This window comes from Canis lupus, chromosome 12 (genome assembly GCF_011100685.1).
Source record: "Canis lupus familiaris isolate Mischka breed German Shepherd chromosome 12, alternate assembly UU_Cfam_GSD_1.0, whole genome shotgun sequence".
In the NCBI taxonomy this organism is placed as follows: Eukaryota; Metazoa; Chordata; class Mammalia; order Carnivora; family Canidae; genus Canis; species Canis lupus.
Window position 1 is genome coordinate 72,846,784 of NC_049233.1, and position 22,331 is coordinate 72,869,114.

The 22,331-nt window shown below is 65.6% G+C and overlaps 2 protein-coding genes across 12 annotated transcripts in view; both read left to right on the forward strand.

The window, feature by feature from the left end:
* Positions 1 to 2,407, forward strand: part of FAM120B (family with sequence similarity 120B) — a 90,403-nt gene extending 87,996 nt beyond the window's left edge. For 6 of the 9 annotated variants that reach the window (XM_038555031.1, XM_038555030.1, XM_038555027.1 and 3 more), the window contains one exon: positions 1,456 to 2,407. In XM_038555031.1, coding sequence (XP_038410959.1) covers positions 1,456 to 2,069 — 614 coding nt within the window. In that variant the 3' untranslated portion in view covers positions 2,070 to 2,407. Of the gene's footprint in view, positions 1 to 371; positions 474 to 937; positions 1,107 to 1,455 lie in introns of all 9 variants that reach the window. The other 3 variants (XR_005368189.1, XR_005368188.1, XM_038555033.1) reach the window with 3 other exon arrangements.
* Positions 2,408 to 6,413: 4,006 nt separating this feature from the next.
* Positions 6,414 to 12,166, forward strand: LOC111098416 (collagen alpha-2(I) chain-like). Of its 3 annotated transcripts, XR_005367512.1 has the most exons (5): positions 6,414 to 7,238; positions 7,544 to 7,708; positions 8,682 to 9,448; positions 10,306 to 10,445; positions 10,939 to 12,166. XR_005367512.1 is itself a non-coding variant. In XM_038553367.1 (2 exons), exons 1-2 carry the CDS (start codon positions 10,327 to 10,329, stop codon positions 11,481 to 11,483), a joined length of 891 nt encoding a protein of 296 aa, XP_038409295.1. In that variant the 5' UTR covers positions 10,196 to 10,326; the 3' UTR covers positions 11,484 to 12,166. The 3 variants fall into 3 exon arrangements, 1 of the variants encoding a protein (XP_038409295.1); XR_005367511.1 differs by lacking the exons at positions 10,306 to 10,445; positions 10,939 to 12,166 and adding an exon at positions 9,698 to 10,140; XM_038553367.1 differs by lacking the exons at positions 6,414 to 7,238; positions 7,544 to 7,708; positions 8,682 to 9,448 and having other exon boundaries at positions 10,196 to 10,445; positions 10,712 to 12,166.
* The last annotated feature ends 10,165 nt before the right edge of the window (positions 12,167 to 22,331 follow it).

The window sequence follows — 22,331 nt, forward strand, 5'->3', positions numbered from 1 at the left end:
CAACACCAAAAAACCTCCAAATAATCTAATTTAAAACTGAGCAGAGGACCTGAATTAGACACTTTCCCAAAGAAGACATACAAATGGCCAACAGATACATGAACAGATGCTCAGCATCACCAATCATCTGGAAATACAATCAGAACCACGATGAGGTATCACCTTGTATCTGTTAGAATGGGTAAAATCCAAAAGGCAAGAGGTAACAAGTGATGGCACGGATGGGAATTAGAAGGAACCCTCGTGCGGTGTTGGGGGGATGTGATTTGGTGCAGCCACTGTGGGAAACAGTATGGAGGTCCCCCCAAAAAATAAAAATAGGAATGTCATATGATCCAGTAGTTCTCTTCCTGGGTGCTTACACAAAACAGGAACACTATTTGAGAAAGACGTGTGCATCCCCATGGTCACCGCAGTACGGACAGTAGCCAAGTTCTGGAAAGAACCCAAGTGCTGCCCGCCACAGATGAACGGTGAGGAGGGTGTGGTACGTGTTCGCAGGGAGGATGCTCAGCCGTAACACAAAGGGTCTCCACTGGCAGCAGCAGGGGTGGACCCAGGGGTATTATGGTAAATGAAATAAGACAGCGTGGGGGGTGGAGCCGCCCCCGAGGGCTCCCGAGGGGCACGGTGACCCAGCTCCTTACTCGGAGGAGTACGCCTGGAGAAGGGGGCAGGGGCCTGGCCGGCGACGGGCCAAGGCCAGTGTCCTCAGCAGGGATGGCCACAACCCGAGGGACGAGGCGGGGGCGGGGGGGGACGGGCGCCACCCAGGCCCCTGCCTGCCCGTGTCTGCACCTTGGGGTGTGACGTCATGGAGCCAGTGCTCGCCATGGCTCTGCTCCTGCCCCGCGGCCTGTGGGACGGCACCCCTGAGGGTTGTGTCAGTCCCCCCGGGTCAGGGAGGGGTGCACATGCAGCATCCTGCACCGTGCAGGCCCACAGGGAGCACATGCTGCCGTGCTGAGGCCCTGCACACCACTTGTGAGAAGGGGCGATCTCGGCAAGACCACGCAGCAGGCCTGGAGAGGCCAGGAGCACGGTGCCCTGGGTCCTGGGAGCGGGAACGACCCCAGAATGTGGAGGGCGCCAGCACTCGGGGCCACGTGAGTGAGTGCATGGGGGGGGGGCACACGGTCGGTCGGTGGCGTCAGGACAGGGCTTCGTGGCTGCACCTGTGACGATCAGCAGCGACCCACCATCCTCCATTCAGTTCAGGGTGTGCCCTCAGCTCATTGTGGAATCAGGCGGGGGACACCCATGGGACACACAGTCTCCTCTCCCACAAATGGGCCGCACATGCGCACAGGCACGCACACCCCGGCCGCTCCTGCCCTCCTGGGGATGGGAGACTGGTCCACCCCCGCCCCCTGACCCCCCCCCCCCCCCCCCCCGCTGTGAGCTGGCGTGCAGGAGGCACTTGGCAGGGACGCTCACACGACACTTGTGTTGCAGGTGGTCCAACTGATGCCCGCCTGCGGGAGGAGGACACAGCAGCGGGGCAGGGACGGCCCCGGAAAGCAGGCCGCCAGGCGGAGCCCAGGGCGAGCAAGACAGTGCCTGCCCTGCCCAGACGCACGGCTGTGTGGACCATCCCACCTTCTGACCGTCAGCTAACGTGGACACCTGTGCAGAGAGCGAGAAACGATGGCCCAGTGTCAGCCGGGCCGCGGCAGCTCCTGGGGGCCGCAGCCTGGCCTGGGCTTGCCCGCCTGCCCTCAGACCCCGTGTCTTCGAGCCGCTGCCCTTGTGTCCCTTGTGCAAGTTTTAGCAAGTTATTTTCTGGGCGGTCCAGGCAGGCCCTTGGGAAAGTTCTCGGGGCTGTCGGGGCGCAGCACAGGGGCCTGTTCCTCGTTCAGGTGGCTCGGAAGTGCCGCCTGGGGAACGGGCACGATGGGTGGCATACTGTTTGTGCCAGGGACGGAGTGAGATCTGGAGCAAGCGGCGCCGGCCTGGTGGCTTGTGCAAGACTGGGACGCGCGGCCCCATCTCCCGTGCTCACGTCTGTGCACGAAGGAGGCGGCCAGCATGCCGACAGTGTCCTCGGCTCTGCTCCCCTTTTGTGTTGATGCTGACCTGTGACTCACGCTTGTGGTCTCTGCCACGTATCAGTGGCTCGTCTGCTGTGGCCGCGACAGTGGAGACCCGCTCCTTTGTCCTGCCCTCTGCTTGCACCTCCGTCAGCGTCCTGCCCCGGGAGAGGCCTCCGGCGGCCCGCGAAGGCCAGCCCCCGCTCCCTGGGCCCGGCACCAGGGTCTCCACATAGGGGCCTCACTGAGTCCCCTGGGAACCCAAGTCGCCGCCGCTGCTCCTGCACGGCTCCGTAGCTGCCCGCACATGCGTCAGGCTCCTCAGTGCAGCTTTCATCCCCCGATGTCCTGTAAATAAAATGGAAGTAGATGATGAAGCAGGTAGTGGTGTTTCCACTGTCCCCAGCAGCTCCCGGTGGGCTGGCCAGCCCTGTGCCCGGGGACAGGGCCCCCCACAAGCCGGGCAGGCGGACACCCTCCCCGTGCCCATCACCACGGGCCCATGGCAGCCCCTAGAGCACGCCCGGTCCCTGACCCTGCGGCGCATTGGGTGTGGCTCCCCGGGCACCCCACTGGAGACCAGACGCAGCCGCGGGAAACAGATTGGTCTTCACTTGCGTGTGGTGTCCCCAGGAGCCCCTTCCGGAGGCCTGGAGAGGCAGAGGTCAGAGGCCCTGTGGCACCTGATGCTCCTGACCGTGTCTCGGTCCCCACGACCCTGCGGGACCCCCAAGGGCACACTGGCCTCAGCTTCACGTTCAGGCACATACGTCTCTGTGCCCTCAGTGCCCTTCGCCCTCCAGTGGAGGGTCCGTGTGGGGGGCAACAACCCTACAAGCTTTTATTTTTTTATTTTTTATTTTTAATTTTTATTTATTTATGATAGTCACACAGAGAGAGAGAGAGAGAGAGGCAGAGACACAGGCAGAGGGAGAAGCAGGCTCCATGCACCGGGAGCCCGACGTGGGATTCGATCCTGGGTCTCCAGGATCACGCCCTGGGCCGAAGACAGACGCTAAACCGCTGCGCCACCCAGGGATCCCCCTACAAGCTTTTAATAGAACCCAACAGGGACCAGGAATGTCTTCTAGGAACACATGGGGACTCTGTTTTCTCGCTAGCAGTTGGTGCACCTTGTCTTCTTGCCCCATTCTGCATGACACGGACCTGAGCTCTGCTCCTGGTGCCCAGGCGGCCCCTGGCATCCGGTGTCCCGTGTCCGGTCAGCCTTCAATCCCCAAGTTCCCGCAAAATGGCTTGAGACACACGCTCCCTTGTCTCGGTGCCTGTAGCTTTAAAATATGGGAAAAGCAAAATAATTCTAGTACATTAAGCCGCCGATCTATTTATTGGACCGAGTGCTTCAAGCCACAGCCCCCCGCGTACCCACATTGGGAAAGCCCGGCACTTGTTGAGGGGACGTTAGGAGAGTCAGCCACGGAAATAAGCTCCACCCGCCCTCGCAGAGCAGGTGACGAGCCCCAGCGCACTGCACCCCGATCCCAGGAACACCCCCTGTCCCGGGAACACACACACCCCCTCCCGGGAACACCCCAGATCCCTTGCCGAGGGCAGTGAGGGGTGGCCGCGTGTCCCGCACCCCGAAGTGGGGTGGGAGAGGTCACCCCCCGCGGTGCTCAGCTAACAGCCCTGGGGCCCCAGGAACTGGGCGCTGGGACGCTCACTGGCCGCTGGGCCCCTTGTCCGTCAGGACTTGTGCGGGGGCGACGGGGGAGGCCGGGGGCTCTGTGTGGCCCGGGGCTCCCAGTAGCCTGGAGGCCATGGGGAGCCCTAGCACCCTGGGCTCTTGCACGGCGGCCCCCAGCAGCAGCACCCCAGCTGTGCGGCCTTCCCGCGGGCAGCACCCACACGGGTGGCCGGCGATCGCCCAGAGGGAGACTCCCAGGGGGATCGTGTGCAGGGCCCGCGGGGGCCGAGGGAGAGGCGGCCTCCTGGGGCGCCAGGATCTGGGGCGGCACAGACCGGGAGCGGGCGTGGGCCCCCCCGGAGGCCCTGCGCATCGCGGGAAGGAGCGTGTGGCCCGGGGCGCGGCGCGACCAGGGGCACCCAGGGACCGTCCCTCGTGGCCGCCAGACCCGGGCCCGCCAGCACTTGGCCTCCTGCGAAGACTCCTGCAGCCGGGAGGGACGTGCCCAGCGGCCGCCAACCTGCGCCCCAGGAGGGCCCGGCGGTGTCTGGCCAGCGGGGCGGGCGCAGACCATCCCTCCCGGCGGCCACGTCCCGCCCGATGCCCTTACGCAGGAATCTGTGCCCGTGTTGTGTGGTCTGACCCCCCTCGAGCTTAGCCTTTCCAACGCCGGGGCCCCCAGTAGTCGGGCCGTCTTCCCGGGGCTCCTGGGACCCCTGAGTCGTGGCTCCGCTCACTCGCGCTGATTGAGCAACGACTGCGCGCCACGTGGGGGCCGCGTGGGGGCCTCGTGGGGCAGGCCCTGGCTCGTCACAGCCACGGTGACCGGTTCGGGCACCTGCAGTCAGGGCTGTGGCGTTTGCTAGGAAACCAAAGAAAAATGTGTGGTTGCTCTGGCGCAAAGAAAGGCCCCCCCACCTTCTGGTCTTACGTGATCAGCACCAAGGACGGAATTTGGTCATTGTTTCCTGAGCACCTACTGTATGCTCCTGACTCACCCCAGACCTATAATAGTCACTGAAAATTCCAAAGCCCAAAAGAGAGAACAAAGATTACAACATAAAGGTGTTCTGAGCCGCGGGAAGGCGGTTAGCCAGCCAGGTGCCATCCCCAGACCTGGGAGCGGAAGCCCCACGGCGCCTCCACAGACCCCGGGCACAGCAGCCTTCTGTCCGTTCGCACGGTCATCCAGACGACTTGGACGGTGGGGGGGCGCTCAGGGTGTCCTGTGCCAGCAGCCTCTGTGACCGCCCAGTTCTGGGCCTCACGCCTGGGTCCTGCTTCCCTGGAGGGCTCCCAGGCGGTGGTGGCGCAGCTTGGAGGGGAGGGGTGTCTGGGACACTCAGCTCTTAAGTGACAGAAGGGCTCCTCAGAGGCCATCGCCCCAGGCCCACCCTGCCTGGCCCTCAAGACCGAGAGCAGTGGAGACGAGCAGAAATACAAACGTCCTCCACACACACCTTGGAACCCGTAGCCCTTCCTGTAGGGCCTCAGAAGGCCCGTCAGCCCGGGACACAGTTGACTCGCTTGGCACGCGTAGGGCCAGGGAGTTCCTGCCTTTGATTCTCAAAGTGCACGTGGAGAGAAGCGGTGTTCTGTGCCCTCCGTCCCCACCGCGGTGGTCCCCGAGTGCCGTCCACACTGTCACCCTGCCCGTGGGTGCAGGAGGTGGGCTTCCTGCAGACCACAGAGGGCGGGAGACCCCCGGAAGCCCCACCCATCGTCCTGCCCTCGTGGTGTCGCAGCGAGGCCCCAGGGTCATGGGGCGTCCCAGCCCGCTCGCCACCACCCACCGAATGCCACAGCCGCTGCTTTCATCCAGACGATTTCCTGGGGCACACCCGCTTCCTCGAAGACCCCTGCAGACCCGCGGAGAGTCGAGGCCTGTTCCCTGGACTGTTCCTCTGGTTCTGGCTTAACCAGGAGGGATGCGGACGTGGACGTTATAACGTAAGTAGCCTCAGGGACAACACCCAGAGGGACTGTCGGCTCCTGTGAGCTGTTCCGTGCTGGTAAATCCAGGGGAGCACAGACGTGGCCTCTGCCCCCAGCACCTTGTGCACACCTGGCAGGTGGCCCGGGGCAGCCTCCGGAGGAGGCCGGCCTTTGTTTTTGCTTTGTTTTGTAAGATTTTATTTATTTATCCATGAGAAACACAGAGAGAGAGGCAGAGACCCAGGCAGAGGGGGAAGCAGGCTCCACGCAGGGAGCCCGACATGGGACTCGATCCCGGGTCTCCAGGATCCCACCTGGGACGAAGGCAGGCGCTAAACCGCTGAGCCACCGGGGCTGCCCATTGGCCTTTGTTTTTAAACAGACTGAGGTTGTCTCCCAATTTGCCCTGGAAAGGACAACTACCCTGACCTTTCTGATCACTTCCTGCTGGCAGGTCGCTGGCGGTGTCTGACCTGGAAGCAGCTTGGGGGCATCGCCGGGGCCTCCCCGGGCCACTCGGGAGGAAGCTGCCCAGGACGTCCCCTCCAGGGACAGGCCCTGAGAGCCACGCCAGCGAACAGTGAGTTAGCGAGCCCTGGACCATCGGGCACACCCAGCAGCCGGGCGGCCGGGCCGGTGGGCGCTGCTCTGCGCACACTCGCAGCGGGTGAGACATGTGCCCAACCTGCAGACCCGCAGAGATGAGCCACAGGCCCGGCTCCGCGCCTGTGCACGGGGGGGGGGGGGGGGGGGGGGGGGGGGGGGGGGTGGGGGGGGAGTGTGCCCGCCTGCCTGGTGGTGGGGCTCCCCGCCCAGGCCACACACGGTGCCTCCCTGTGCCCAGTGACCGTGCGACCCCAGCCCTCAACCCGGTGGCCGGCCGGGAACCCAGGGTGTCTCTGGGACCTTCAGTTGCGCGGCTGCGGACTGTGCACCAGCGTGGGCTGGTCTGTGCGCCTCGGCGGAGCCTGAGATCCGACCTCACTTCACGGGGCCAAGCCAGATGCAGGGACTAAAATGGGCTTGTGGGCGCGGGAGGAGCATCACTGGGCCCCGTGCGAGCCGGTGGCCCTGGTGTGAGTCGCATTTCAGCCCTCGCCTCTCCTCCCTGGGCCCATCTCTGCCCCCGCCTGGAAAATGCTCCACATGTTGGATTTCTTCTGGAAAAGCCACGGAAACGAGGTGGGAGCCGCAGACAGCCCGATGGCGGCAGGGCTGCTCATTGGGGGCCCCAGGAGCTGTGGCCTGTGCCCCCCCTCCGGGCGGACCCTGAGGAGCAAACAGCCTGTGCGCCCCCCGGGTGGGGCCCCCGAGGAGCAGTGGCCCATGCACCCCCCACCCCGTGGGGACCCCGAGGAGCAGCGGCATGTGCGCCCCCCGGGTGCAGCCCTGAGCCAGGCCCCGCGCCCCACCACCGCTGGCGGCCTGCACAGAGCCAGCGAGAGGCAGAGGGGACACGTCGCCGAGAGCCCTGCCCACCCTCCATCTGTGCCCGTGTCAGGGCTTACGGAGCATATGCTGCCTGTTGCTCACTGACCATCTGCTCCCGAGCTGATGAAGTGTCCCCGTTACCGTGGCAACAGAGTCCTTGATTGGCGGTGGCACCACAAACATTCCCTGCTCAGGTTTCTCTTTTATCTGTGCTCCGGAATGGTGGTGGGGGAGGGGGCCTGGGGGAGGGGAGGGGATGGGAGGGAAGGGGAGGGAGGCCTGGGAAGGGGCGGGGCGGGGCTGGAGAGGAGGGGGGTGGGCAGGGCGGGGGCGGGACTGAGAGGCAGGTTCCCCTCTTCCCTTCTCCCGCTCTCCTGCCGCTTCCCGCCCCTCCCTCGCCCCTTCCTGCCCCTTCTTGCCCTCCCCCGCCCCTCCTCCCTCTCCCCCCCCACCCCCCCCACCCCCCCCCCCGCCCGGTCTTCTCCTGTCCTGTGAGCAGGTGCCCCAGGGAGTTGAGCTGACCAGGCAGGGCCCGTCGGGCTTTCCCTGCACCTGGAGGCTCCCGGGGCAGGCGCCCTCCTGAGTCCTCCGCTTCCTGCCTGGGTGACCGTCCGCAAAGCAGGCAGGTGTCCCCTCCACTGAGGCATCGGTCACCTGCCGAGGGGTGAGAGGTCTGGGGCGAGACAAAACCTTTGTTGCGTCCTGGGAACTGGACCCAGCGCAGGGGCAGCCCACTTGTCCCCTGGGCCCGGCAGCAGCTTCCGTGGGGCTGTGACTCGGGGCCTTCCCTCTGGGCCAGGGCGGCGCGTGTGTCTGGGGGCGCCGCTGCACCCCTGCAGGCTCTGGAGCCCCCTGCCCTCTGGGCCTCAGGCGCGGATTCCTGGGGTCCCTGGGGATCTCGTGGCTGAGGGGGAGCTGCCCTTTGGGTCACAGTGAGCAGCTCACCACGCCCTCCCACGGCCCTTCCTGCCTGGAAGCAAGAAGGCCCCGAGTCACCACTGCTCCCCCCGCCCCCGGACTTCATGGAGTCCCCTTTAAGGGTCTTAAGGGCTCATTTGTGGCTAATTTTAGAAAGTCCCTTCAGTCACGGAGGCCAGTGTCACTGCTGTGGTCTCAGTGTCCCCCACTCCCCCCGTACGGTCACTTTACCCTGAGCTCTGCAGTGGCCCTCACCCCTCCCCACACCTGGGGTGACCTGCGGTCTGTCCTCCCAAACCCTCCTGCAAACTCCAATCGCACCAGCTTCTCTGGGGCCCCATTCATATGCACCTGCATGTCCATCTGGGCATGGACACGTGCACGTGTGTGTCCGCCTGCGTTCCCTCTGGGTGTCCACATGCACGCGTGTGTGTCCATGTGCAGTGCCCTCCTGGTGCTTGTCCAGCAGGGAGTCCTTCCTTGTCTTGTAGGAACCTGAGCTTCATACAGCAAACTCTTTGTTGTTTATTAAATTACATTTTATGAGCATAAAATAATGCTTTTTAAATAGAATTAAAATCTGGCCTCCAAACAACTTCCAAATTAACCAACAAACGTGCCGGGAGCCAATCAAACTTGGAATTTTACCAAAAACACAACTCCTGCTATTAAAATATAAATTTCTCCCTCAGTATCATTTATCTTTTCATTTCCAACAGACACACATCAAAGACCCATTTCCAGCTCACGTGGGTACGGTTCTGGCTGCGCCGCTTCCCCGTCTGTTCCAAGCACGGAAGCAGAAAGCTCCCCTCGGTTATTTTTGGGGTGTAACTGACACTCCGTGTCCCGCGTGTCAGGGTGCAACATACTGATTCAACTTCCAGTGTGTTTCAGTGAAGCAAGCAGAACTTTGACAACAAAGAAATCAGTAAATAGAAGAGCATCGATTGATCTAATATATAAGTAATGGTGGAAATCTAACCTGGCAGTGTGCGGAAAGGAGCATATACTGTGACCAAGCGTTTTTTTCCAGTGGAGCAGGACTAGCCCAATATCAGACCTACTGATGTAAACCACCGTTTAATAGAACAAAAAGGAAGAACACGATCATCTCCACAGATGCTGACAAAACACTGGATGGATTCAACGTTCATTCTCTTTTTAAAATGCCCCCAGTGAAACAGTGATTGATAAACACGTCCTTAATGGCACGACGGTGTGTCCCAACCTGAAAGCCACGCGGTGCCACTGCCTCCCCGGGGGGTTGAGGCCCCGGAGCTGACTTGGTGTCAGTGTCAGAACCACACGAAACCCCTAGGGACACAGCTGAAGGAAATGTGCAAACATGTAAGAGAATTTGGGGGGCTGTATAAAATCAGAAATAAGGCCCGCTAGGAATCCCCTGGAAGGAGAGACTCCATTTATCAGGACCCAACAGCCACGAGTGTGCCAGAAGGGATCGGGGTGCTCCACTGCAAGAAAGGTGGGCAGTGCCTCTGGGGGGCCCCTTGCCCTCCACCACCCAAGCCCCGGGCTTCCCCTCCTTCTGCACCCTGCGGCCCTGACACATGGTCCCCAGGGTCCCTGCGGAGGGCGAGGGGCACCCAGACCCCGGCGTCCTGTGGGCCCGGGAGGGGACCCCCCGCCCCTGGGCGCTGGACGCTCCTGGGCCTGTGGGGGCAACACGGACGGCCCCTCGCCCGCCACGCAGGCCCCACTTTGTCCTTCACAGAATCACACCCGAAGGCCCCGGACCGCAGACCCCTGCTTGCTCGTGCCCTGGGGCAGCCCCTCCCGCGCCCCCCACGCACCCCCAGGGCAGGACCTGTGGGCCCGGGCCTGGTTGGTTCATTGGAGATTGAACCGAACCGTGGGCGGCTTCCTGGGCCTGTGCAGTGGCTCCTCCCCGCGGACCCGCTGCCCGGCCGCCCTGCGTGGGGGACACTGGGCGGGGGCTGCGCCTTGGAGGTGGCAGCCTTGTCTCCCTGAGGGTCAGTTCCCGGGGAGATGCCGCTCGGAACCCCAGCCTTGGGTCCCTCCTCCTTACGACGTAAACCTCCTCAGGCCTCGGTGCACCTGCTGCTCAGCTGTTCAGCGCCACTGAGCTCTCGCAGGTGGCATCGGGGTCTGACTGGGCCTAGGACCTGGAGCAGGACGGGCCCCCTGGTGCGGGGATCTGAGGGCGGGAGGGGGTGGGAGGGGGAAGTAAGGGGCGGGGCGGGGAGCAGCCCAGGCCACCCATCCCAGCCTTGCCCTGTGCCAAGGCTGACGGCCTCTGTGCCTTCATGGGGGAGCCCGGGACCCCACGGTGTGACCTGGGCATCCTCCGTGCCCCTGCAGCACGCACAGGTGTGCACAGAGATGCACACACGTGCACGCACACGCATCAAGCAGCCGCACAGGTGCCCACAGCCGGGCAGCCTCCCAGGACAGGCTCCAGCCCTTCCCTCCTGTGGCTTCCTGGACTCCATGGCTGAGGGGTAGGGATGCCGCGGTGGTTCCCTCCCCCTCATGTCCTCCCCCGCATGTCCTCCCCCGCGTGTCCTCCCCACTGAGCCCTGCCGGGAGCCCCCCGGCCGCCTGGTCCCTGCACCAGCAGGCTCCATGGCCCCAGCCCCGGCGGTGGGCCCTGCCGCCTTCCAAGCACAGACCCGCTGACCATCTAGCGCCGGGCGCTGTGTCCGGGCCCCCAGACCTTGCACGCCCGTGCCCTGTGCCCCATGCCCCCACCCATTTCTGTGTTCAGTTGCCGGCAGGCAGCCTGCTTGTGCCACGTCACGGTCCCAGGGAGACAAGGCCTCGCCACCTTGCACGACCCCCCAGCTGTGCTCCGTCCAGGGCGATGGACTCGGCTGCTGGCCGCGGGGGGGCACAGCTGTTCACACGCGCGCTGGGAAGCAGGTCGGCCCCTGCGGGGGGCAAACACACTGCGATGTTGCAGCGCGTGCTGGGGCCCCCCTGCCTCGCCCGCAGGACCCCGTGCCCTCCGCCCAGCCCCACATGCTGACGGGTGCGGCCGGCCCGGAGGTGCAGGGAACACAAACCGGGCATCTGGAAGAGACTCAGGAGAGCGAAGAATGGGACCAACCAGGAGGAATGGCCCGCAGACCCCAGCTCCCGCCGGGAGGTGCCCCCTGAAGGGGGCGGGCGACTCGGCCGGACTGCGCAGGGCGGGTGGCAGGGCTGGCCTTGGGCACAGGAGCCACGGCCTGGTGGCCCTGCATACACGCTCTGCAGCCTCGTCCCACCGGCCTGGCTGTGGCCCCATTAGCCCTGCTGGCCACGTGCTGGGTCCTTCCTGGCCGGGCGCCCTCCCACCACTCCTCTCACCCACGTCCTCCCTCCGTTCTTGGTGCCGGGCCGTCGAGGCCACCGCAGGGACGTCTCCCAGGGCGGCAGGGTTCCCTCGGATGGCCCAGGCCCCGGGGCTGCACTGCCCCCTCCCCGGGCCCCAGCCACTGCGGCTTTCTGAGCAGTCTTCCCGCCAGGGCCCGGGTGGGGGAGCAGCCTGGCGCTGACCCGCCGGGATGAGCACAGTCAGGACGTGGAAGGCCAGCGACAGGACCGCTGCACAGGCCGGCTTGCAGACTGGCTGTGTGACCGTCGGCCAGGAACTCGTCCTCCCTGGGCCTGTCTCCTCGGCTCGGAAGGAGGACCCAAGCCACGGGAGGCCCGTGCGAGGACGTCCGTGCAGCGGGTTAACAGTCCCTCAAGCAGCACGAGGCTCTTCCTTCCCCAGGGAGCCCCGCGTGGAGCCCCCAGTGCAGGAGCACAGCTCAGTGGCACCGGGAACCACAGGCGAGTCGCAGTCCTTGCTTTGTCAGCTGAGCTGCTGCCCCGAGGACAGGAGCAGGGCCCTCTGCAGGCCGCGGCCGCTCCGGGGTGCAAAAACAGCTGGGGGATAAAAAAAAAAAAAAAAAAAAAAAAACAGCTGGGGGCCCCAGGAGCCGGCCCCGCGGGCCGGCGTCCACCTCGGTCACCTCGCTGACTCCGGCAGAGGCGCGGCTACTGCTCTCGTGCCCAAAGCACCGTATTGCACCAGAGGTTCGGTGTGTTGCCGCGATCTCGGGATGAGGGCGGTGCGGCCCCTCGACGGGGGCCTCGGTGTTCTCTGCTCGCCTCCCACCCTTCCGGCAGATCCTCAAACTCAGGAATTGTGAGAATGCTTTAGGCTGTTAAAGTGCCAATTCAGTGAGCTTAATGTGCGTGTGAACCTGTGCCTGTGCGCCCGTGGCTGTGTGCCGTACGCGTGCACTAATGGCATCTCTGGACAGCTGCTGCTGACGCCAAGTGTGCATTCGGGGCTTGTGCAGGAGGCACCGGGGCTGCCCAGCGGCTGCCACATCACCTGCCTCCCCTTCTCTGCTCAGCTCAGGCTGAGCCCAGCCCCTCGGAACCACCGCGATCCCCCGTCCGCTGCAGGAGACCCCGTTACTTTAGGGGACACGGGGTCCCCCCCTCTTCCGGAGGGGGCGGGGGCGGGGGGCCTGGAGGAGGCAGAGAGGACACGGGGCTCTGCACGGAGCAGGTGCCCCTCCTGCGGGCACCACCCCCAGCCCTGCTTGCCCTGAGGGAAGACGGAGCAGGGCAGGGCCCAGTGTCCCTCGTCGCCTCCCACCAGGGCCTCCAACGTCCTTCCCCAGGTGACGTCCTCACTGCCCACCTCTGGGTCCTCTGGGCACCACAAACAGCCCCCACTCTGGGAAGCGAGGTGCCCCCGAGGCTCCTCAGGCCAAGCCGGGGGGCTTCGGGCCTCGGGCGGGGGGTCAGGCTCTCAGCAGAGGGGGGGTGACGGAGAACGCGAGCGCCGGGCCCCTGGCCGCCTGGGCCGCTTGCTTTCTGACAAGACCTGGCTGGTGCCTTCGGCTCAGAGCAAGGGGACTGTCTGTGACCCGAACCTGTGTTTCAGCGATTGCTGACTTCAGCCCTCCTTCGGCCACGTTTTCTTTCCTTCCAAGAGGGGCGGGTAAGATGCCGAGACCCTGCTGGCGGATCTCAGACCGTGCACAGGACCGTGGGCGCCGGGCCCCGCCCGGGGTTCAGGACCAGGTGGGCCCGGGAAGCTGCATTTCTAGAACCCGCAGGTGCTGTGTCCAGGGGCCCCATCTGAGAACCCCAGACGACGTGCAGCGGCGGCGGCTTTCACCCTGGCTCGTGAAAGACGCGGTGCAAACCCCAGGCGGCAGGACAACATGCGGCACCGGGGAGACCAGTACCGGCCCCCCTGCATCTGCAGCCGCGGACCCCGCTGGGGAGGTTGGGTCCTGCTGGCGCCGCGCCCCTAGCACAGCGGGACGTCTCGGGGGGCCCGCCCTCCCTCACACCTGCCCCGTTCCCTATGCCGCCCCCCATGCCGCCCCCCGGGCCACGAGGCCCGCTCTAGGGGAGTCCGGCCCCTTGCCCATCCCACTGGCCTCTGGGAGAAACCGCAAAGGCTTGAGGTCTCTGTCCTCGCAGCTCTCAGCGGCCGACGGGCAAGTGGACGAGGTGGGACAGGCCGGGCGCACGGTCGTGAACTTGCCTCGGGCTCGCCGGCCTCCTCCGGGCGCCAGGCCCTGCACACCTGCGTGGCCGCGGAGCCCCAGGCCAGCCCCCAGCCACCACAGGGCAGTGCCCCCGCTGGGCAGACGGGGTTCCCTCCGTCCCCACCTCCACAGCCCGGGCGTCTCCTCCCCGCCTCCCCCTGCCTCCCCCTGCCAGGCCGGCAGTCACAGCGGCGATGTGGGCGTCCACGTGCGCGGGGGGCCCAGGACCCCCAGGCGGTGGCGATGGGTCGCACAGAAAACCCAGCCCACCTGCTGGCTCTTCTCTGGGCCTCTCCACGGGCAATTTGCACCGACCGCGGCCGCGGACACAGCAGGCCCCTGGCCCCAGAGCACGGGGTCCCTCCCGCCCCCCAGGGCCGCCAGCTCCGACCCGGGTCCCTGGCGCCTCCCGGATGAGGCTGTGGCATGAGCTACGGAGCCCCACCCCCGGGGTGCAGCCGGCAGACGCCCCCGGCCACGGAGCAGAGACCCCGGGCTCTCAGGCCGAATAACCAGACAGGCCGTGAGGCCGCGGCCTAGCAGCAGAGGCGCCTGCAAACGGCTGCACCCCAGGACTCGCCGCTCAGGGAGGCCGGGCTGTGCGGCAGAGGCGTCGGGGTGCCGCCCCCGCTGCGGGCCCTCGGCTTTGAAGCAGCCCGGCCTGGCCTCCGGAGCCGCACAGGTGGGAGTGGCTGCGAGTCACACCTTTCCTCAATTGTCCGCGGACTGCGTGGGGCCCCTTCAAAGGAAAGGGCCTGTGTTGCTGCGGGAGTCGGGGGCCGCATAGCCCGGAGGGCGAGGAGGGGCTGGCGGCCTTCGGGGCTGGGAAAGGGCAGCCGTGGCCGGGCCGGGTCAGCAGGCTCAAGACCAAACCGGGGGTGTCCCCGGGGCCCAGCCTGTTCCCTGAGGAACCTCCGCGAAGCCTCTCGGCTTGCTGGGAAACTGCGGAGGAACAGGCCCCCAACCCCAGCCAGGGTCTGACCCCCAGGACCCGGAGTCCCTCCGGCCTTTCGCTGGGCTCACGGGGCTAGACCCGGAGACCCTCAGGCCGAAGGCTGCACCCGGCCCGTTGCTCCCCGGGAGCTCGGGGGTGCAGTCGACCCCCCGGGAAGGCGAAGCACATGTGGCTCCCCGTCGTGTGGGGCCTCTGCCCTGGCCCGGCTCTGGGCTCCAGGCAGCTCCCAGGGCTGGGGCTGCGGCCTGGACCCAGCAGGGCTTGGCGGGGAGGCAGCGGGCACTGCCACGGGCTTCAGAGTGGGACGGGGACCACGGAGCGGGGCGCCGTGTACAAGCCGCTGCAGCCCCATCGCTTGTGGGGTCGGCGCGGGAGCAGCGGTGGCCCTGTGTCATCTCTGGGTACCAGCCCGGGGGCCCCGGGACCTTCCAGGGCGGCTGCTCTGGGCCTTGGAGGCCAGTCTGGGCTCCCTCTGCGTGTCGGCTGCGCCAGGCCTCAGCCCAGGGGGACCGAGGCACCCGCCCGGTCTCTGTCCCCGCTGCCAGGACCCCATCCACTCACGAGGCCACTGGTCAGGGCGACGCCTCGGCTGCCCATGCAGAGCCCCACGCCCAGCCGAGGGAGCGGGTGCGAGTCAGGGTGTCCAGCACGGCCCGGCCCACCTGGAGCCCCGCACAGAGGTCCGCACGGGTGCCGGCGCCTTGGAGGCATGGCCGGGTGGGCAGTGGCCGCCCGGGCTTCCTCGAGGTGCAGGGGGGCCCTCTGCTGGGCCAGGTTCTCTGGCCTGTGTCCCCGGGCTCCCCCGAGTCCCCACGAGCTCCCGCGCCTCCCTGGAGCGGAGGAGATGGCTCTGTGCTCCCGGGGGCAGGGGTCGTGAAGTGTCCGGACCCCATGGGAGGGGGTCAGAGGCGACGCTCCTCACTGCCCAGGGCCAGGCCGCGCACGGCCTCCCAGCCCTTCTCCCCGTGGCCGTTCTGGGGCGAGGGCCGGCCTGCCTCCTTCCTGAGGCCAGGTGTCTGCGTGCACGACCCGGGCCTGGGGCCTCTGGAGCAGGAACTGCCCACAGCTGTGAGCCTCCACCTGGCGCCTGGGCCCTCCCGGCCGGGCCCCACCCCGCCGCCCAGGAGCCACACGAGGGCTGCACCCGGACTGGGGCGGCGTGGTAGCAGCGACACGGGAACCCGGGGTGAACCGCGGCTGGAGCGCGAGCGTCCCGACTGCTAAGGCGTCTGCCTGGGGCTGAGCGGGGTCACCAGCCGCAGGAGTGGAGACCGCGGGGGCTCCTGGCGGGGGGGTCAGGTGGGAGGTCATGTGGGGGGTCAGGAGGGGGGTCAGGTGGGTCCTGCAGGAGCGGGGGCCTCGGTGGCAGCGTCCCCGGAGCTCTGGGCGGAGTCACTCCATCACAGCCAGTCACGGGGCACGAGGGAAACCGTGAGCCAGACACAGAAGATGAAGTCAGAGCAGGTCACGCCACCCAGGAGCTGGGGACGCAAACGTGTCCGCAGATTCGTGTGGGGCCGAGAAGCAGAGTGGAGAGGCCTGGGCCAGGGCAGCACCCAGAGGGGAGCCCAGGAGCCTGCGGGGTCCCTGACCTACCCCGGGAGCAGCCGGGGGCCACAGACGCCCCTGGACGCTGGGAGCCGCAGGGGCACCTGCTCGGGTCGGACACTGTCGTGAGTGTCCGACAGGCAAGGTGCTGGGGGCCTGAGCCCCTCGGGGCTGTGGGTCCTGCTCAGACCCGGGCGGGCCCTGGGGCCGGGGAAGCTGGCACGGTCCGCGAGGCCGGGATGCACCAGAAGCACCCAGTCAGGGAACCACTCCACCAAGGGCTCCAGGCCTCCGGGGACAGTGAGACCCACACGGCTGTGGACACGCAAGAGGGACACGGTGAGGCTGCTCTCGCAGGGTAGCCCTGCCGGCAGTGCCCCGTGGGACGCGGACACTGCCCGGAAGGACCCCTCAGGCTCAGGCGGAGTCGAACAGCCTCGGGCAGGTGAGTGTGTTCACGGCCAGCAGAGCCGCAGGGTCTGTGTGCACCGTCCAAGGAGCAGAGGAGGGGGGTCCCTGGCCCACCTGGAGGCCCCACCCAGCAGCCCCGCCGCTCTCCTGCCTCGGGGCCCTGGCGCTTGCCCGCTCCGTCTCTCCTGCGAGGACAGTTGCCCGCAGCCGCTGCAGGAGCGTGCAGGGCTCCCATATCCCCGAACAAGGCAGGAATCCAGGTGGGACACGCAGGGGAGACGCCAGGCAACAGTCCGCGGCTGGGGGCCCGCGGGAAGTCTGTGCGGGACGTGTCCCTGGAGCATCCAGGGGCTTCCTGACCGGGATTTGAGGCGGTTTTACCATGCAGACCCCTTGTGTGGAGCGGTAGTGGCGGCACTGGGGCAGCACGCAGAGCCGTGAGGACAGATGCCCTCCGGCTCGCAGAGGGGACGCCTCTCTGAGTTCTGCCTCTGGGCCTCGGCTTCAACAGACAGAGCGGGAGCTGGGAGCAGGCGTCCCAGAGGAGGGAAGCCAGTGCTGAAGTCTGGGGACGCGCGTGAAACAAAGGTACGTGAGTGCACCTGCCCCATGAGGCCGCTCCCGGGGGCACCTGTCATGCGCACCTGTCATGCGCCAGGGGCCATGGAAGCGCCAGGCACAGTCTGAATAGCCCCCAAGGTCCCTGTTCTGGTGACAGCACCGAGCATTGCCATCATCAGAGGGTCCTGGGTGTTCCTACTCACCTGTCTGCTCCCCAGGAGTCTGGGCCTTCCCTCTCACTCCCATAACGTGTTGGGCACCGTGGCCCTGAGCCCGGAGCCACAGAATGTGCCAGAACCTAATCCTCTACTTGTTCCATCATCGCAGAGGGGGGTGTGGCTCTCTCCACGCTACCCTTGCCCTGAAACCCTCCCACTAATGAGAATATATTTGGAGACACCATGTCCCAGGAGAGTGGAGCTCTCCGGGGCTGCTCGGGATTCCTCGTGCACGGGAAGAAATGGAGAGCGGCTGGAGGCTAATTTTCTCCCAACTGTCAGCCTCTGGATGGAGATGGAGGAAGACGGTTCTGTTTTCATACACACCACACACGAAAAAAGGGAGAAACAGTCACCCCGTCTTTTCCTGAGCTCAGGGCCGAGGACCTGCGTGCCCACGGGCCTGAGGACGTCCTATTCCAGGGCCCTCACTACGTGTGGTTTGTGGAGCCCCAGGGAAATGCTGACTTCACCCGGCTCCAAACTGGTGCCAGTCGGGTGTTGAAGCTGGTGTCCTTTCTCCCACCTGCGTCTGGGGAAAGAACGAGTTGGCCTGGAAACACTGAGTCCCAGCTGCCTCCCAGGCTCCTGGGAGCCTCCCAGGGACTCAGGGCCTGGGGTGGATGGAGACGGGTGTCGAGAGGCTGCAAATCCGAGGAGAGTAAGGAGGGAGCACGGAGCTGGCTACGCGTCGTCGTGCTGAGCTCTTACACACATAGCTATTTATACGAAGCCGTCGAGTCCCTTATACCAAGAGGCAGGCAACGAGGAGAAGCTGGCGTGTCCCTGCACGAACGGCACGTGGCTTCTTCAGGCAGTAGGCACTGCGCCCGCTGCCCTAACCACAACCCGGGGGTGCGCGTGTCCGAGCCCCCGCAGCTGAGGGGCCCTGGGGTGTGTGGCCAAATGCTAAGACCGAAAGCAAAGCCCCCGGGAGGCCTGGGAGGTGACGAATGGGATGGTCGGGCAGCCTAAGAAATGCTCAAGTGTTTTCTAAAACGACAACGTGTAACACCTAACACGTAGTAGGTGCTCAACAAATGTCCGCGGGGGGCCTGGAAGGAGGACGGGGCATTGGCATATTCGTCATTGAATAATCAGACAAATCCAAAATTCACAGCCACGGCTGCCCAGCCACGAGGCCCACGGCCTCCCCAGGGCCTGGCCCTCCGGTGTACCCACCGCGGCCGCTCCCGCCACGTTCCCGCAGTGGCCACGGGGGCCGTCCCCCTCTCCCCTGCGGTGGCTGCAAGACGCAGAGGTGGGAGAGGGGTCCTCGCGGTGCTGAAGCACCCGGCTCCCACCCACCCGGTGGGCCGCGGTGCACGTGCCCCTCCCCCGCCGCTGTCTGCAGCTCAGCGCCCGCCTCGGGCCCACGAGGAGATGGGGGCCCACGAGGAGATGGGGGCCCACGAGGAGCCAGTCCGCCTTCTCCCTGAGCTTCGTGTCCCTTCGTCGTCCCCGTGCTGGCAGGAGGCAAGCTGTGTGGGCGACCGCAGTGGACGTCTCCGGGCCTGGCTCGTGACCCGGGGGGAACCAGGAACTGTCCCGGGGTCTCCGAGGAAGAAGAGCTTTGCAGCAACAGTGCATCTGCAAAGCAAAGAGCCCAGTAAGCAGATGTGGCCAAGGAGCATGGGACCGGGGGCGAGCCAGGGGGACACAGGTGGCACAGGAGGAGCCCCAGAGATGGGAGTGGAGGGGGGCTCCAGGCTGAGGGGAGGCCTAGCGCCCTGAGAGAAGCAGCCTTGGCCCCTTGGGGAGTTTGGAGGACGGTGGAGCGGTCCCCTGGCCCGACGGAAGGGCGGGGGCCCAAGGCCATCGTTCGTCCCGGGTCATCTGCAGAGCGACCTGCCGGGCTCCCCACTCAAGCTCACGCCGCCCCCCTCCCGAGCCCAGGGCCTGTCCCTGACCCTGTCCCGGGGTGCCCGGCACTGGGCAGCGAGGGCCTGGCGGGGTAGCTGGTCTCCCAGGCCTGCCCGCGGCTCCAAGAGGCTGGCATGGGGCCTGCAGGGAGCTGGGACCGGGGAGGTGGGTGCCGCGGGCCAGGGCCAGGGCGACGCAGGACCGTCCCGGGGGTGGGAGCCACAGCAGGCCGGGGCGCTGGGCGGGGGGTGCCGGGTCAGCGTGGCCTGTGTGGCGGTGTCCTCACGGGTGTCCTCTCCCCGGGCCCGCCGCTCTGTGGGCTGCCACCCCCGGGGAGCCCCCTCGGCGCCTGGCGCAGCGCAGCCCTCAGAAATCCTGCAAGAAAAAAGAAACAAAAAGGTGAACTCCAAAGTAAGGCCATTTACGTGTCACAGAGAATTCGACGACAGAGCTCGACGCAGCCGGTAATGAGCTCGCCCGCCGCCCTGCTGAGAGGCCGTGAGCTGAGGAACACACCACGGGGGACAGACGTCACGGCGGCGTGCTTTTAGAATAACATAGGCCCTTGGCTTTGTTTTGGGGGTGACTCTGTGCGTCCTGTATAAGTGCTGTCGGTCATGGTCAATTGCCCGGTGATGAACGCGGCCGGCTTGGACCGTCACACGCGTGTGCCACGTCACCTCCCCTGAAATGCCGATACTCCCCTCAGCGCCCAGAACGCTCGTCACTTTTTTTTAACTGAAGCAGAAAAATGTAAGTGAGCAAAGGAACGTAAGGGAGTTTAAGGGACCGTCACGTCATGTCGGCACAAGCGTTGGGAGCCGCAGGCGGTGCACAGGTGGGAGGGGAGTGGGTCACACATGGGCCAACCTGTGGGCACATGTGTGTGCATGCTCACCTGGTGCCTGTGGCCCGGTGGCACACGCACGGCCTGCATGCTGGGCAGCACCGGGCCTTGTCCACCCGCGCAGCACAAGTGGCGGCTCCTGGCCCACACTCCACGCCAGGCGGGGAACACGGGGAGGACATGCTGGTCGGCCCGGTGGCTGCAGGTGAACCTGTGTCACTGTGCTCCCGCCCGCAGCCGCTGGGTGCTCGGGGGCCTCGCAGGCCAGGGCTCCTGGAACCTTCTAGGTGTGGCCGGCCAGGAGGCAGGGAGCTGCGTCAATGAGCTTTTGAGGCCCTTTCCCTCAATCCCTGAAGCCTTTCAGGGGTGCCCACAGGAGGTTAAAAACCAAAGCTGTAGCGTCAGGTTTCCACACCAAACCAGTGTGACCGTGGACGTGTCAGATGTGAGAACTGGGCCCTGGCGGCTCCCTGACGCCCCGTGGGCTCAGTGCCTGCAGCCCCCGCCTGCTTGCCCGGGAGAAGCCACCACCGGGGGCTGACGACTCTCGCCTGCAGCCCCGCGGCCCGAGCAGCCTGTGCCTCCCTGCACCTGTGGGTCCCGTGGCCCCGGGGCAGGAGCGCTCATGAGCGGCCCCACGGCGAGTGTGGCCCCGGGTGACCGTCCAGGGGCCTTTCCAGCTGGGACATGGCTTCCCCAGAGCCCGGCCGGGTCCTCCCCCCGTGGCTGCAGGTGCCCCAGGGCCTTGCATGTTGTCGGGCTCCACGGCCGAGCGGCGGGCACAGCGGCCATGTGGGTGGCAAGGTCAGCAGCGCTCGGAGCCGCCGGAGGGTGCCCGTGGCCGCGGGGCACGACAGCCTGCACGACAGCCTGCACACCGGCGCCCGGGAGATGGTTCGTGGATGATTTGATGCTTGACGTGATTCTTGCGGTTTGGCCTCTTCATGGAACAATGACTCATGGGAAAGTCTTGAAAGGAGGTCCTACTTGGTGTCCCTGCTCATTCCGGTCACCACCTGAGGGAGTAGTGGGGGAAGTAGCTGCACGTGGGAGTAGCTGGGTGCAGGAGCAGCTGGGTGCGGGAGCAGCTGGGTGTGGGAGCAGCCATGTGCAGGAGTAGCTGGGTGCAGGAGCAGCTGGGTGTGGGAGCAGCCATGTGCAGGAGTAGCTGGGTGCAGGAGCAGCTGGGTGCGGGAGAAGCTGGGTGCGGGAGCAGCCATGTGCAGGAGTAGCTGGGTGCAGGAGTAGCTGTGCATGGGAGTAGCTGCCTGTGGGAGTAGCTGGGCGCGAGAGCAGCTGGGCGCCGGAGTAGCCGTGGGCGGGAGTAGCCGTGGGCGGGAGTAGCCGTGGGCGGGAGCACGTGGAAAGTCAGCCCCGGCCTCAAGCCCCTCCGCAGGCCCAGCCGGGGTCACCCCAGCTCCGCCCGCACCAAGCGCCCCGGACAGTTCCCACAGCAAACCCTTCTCTGTTCACTGTGCTGCGGGGGCGGGAGCCGGGGGCGGGGTAGGGCCGAACCCCGGGCCGGGGACACCAGCCTGTGGCGGTGGCGGTGGCAGCCGCGAGGGCTCGGGGGTCGGGGGGGGGGGGGCGCAGGGACCGGGCCGCGGGGACGGGGGCGCGGCGGAGCCACCTCGGACGTCCCCGGGGCCCTGCTCGGCGAGGGTCTGGCGGGACCCGAGGGGCTGCCGCGCATCGCAGGGGGGCGGGGGGCGCAGCTGCAAGCCGCCAGCCGGGAGCGCCCCCGCCCCCCCACACCCCGCCCCCTCCGCCCTCCCCCTCCTCCCCCACCCCTCCCTCCGCGGGGCCCTTCGGGGGCGCCCTTGCCCCCAGGAGCGGTGACCCAGGGGCCGGTGCGCCCTGCAGGGTTTGGAGGCCCGACGGTCCCGCGCCCGTTCCCCCACTTCTTCCAATTTTAATATTTTCCTCTTTCCTCTTTCAACCAAGTTCCTATTTTACCGACTTTTTTTTAGAATCTTTTTTAAGTTTTATTTTTATAGTTACATTCCATCCTTCCATTGTATCACTTTCATGTTTGTATATACATGAATTGTTCTTCCTTTACAGTTTCCAGATGTGGTTTCTTCTAACAAACTGACCAAACTACGCTCAAGACACAGTGTATTGCTCTGTTCTATGCACCTGTTTGTACTCTTTCTTTCAATTTTCATTTTTACGTTTACATTTTATGCTTTTACTGTGTTTAATTTTATTTTTGTACATATAGAAGTTTTTCTTTCTTTGTAATGTTGGGATCTTGTTTTCTAACAAACAGACTAAAATCCACACAGGTTCCAGTGTATTGCTCTATTCTGTTAACCTGTCTGATTATATTTTTTTTTCTCCCAGTTTTGGGTCTCTTCTGATTGTTTTATTTTGTATATTTCTCTGAGGTGGCTGTTGCCATTTTAGCATTCTATTCTTCTATGCACAGAATGACA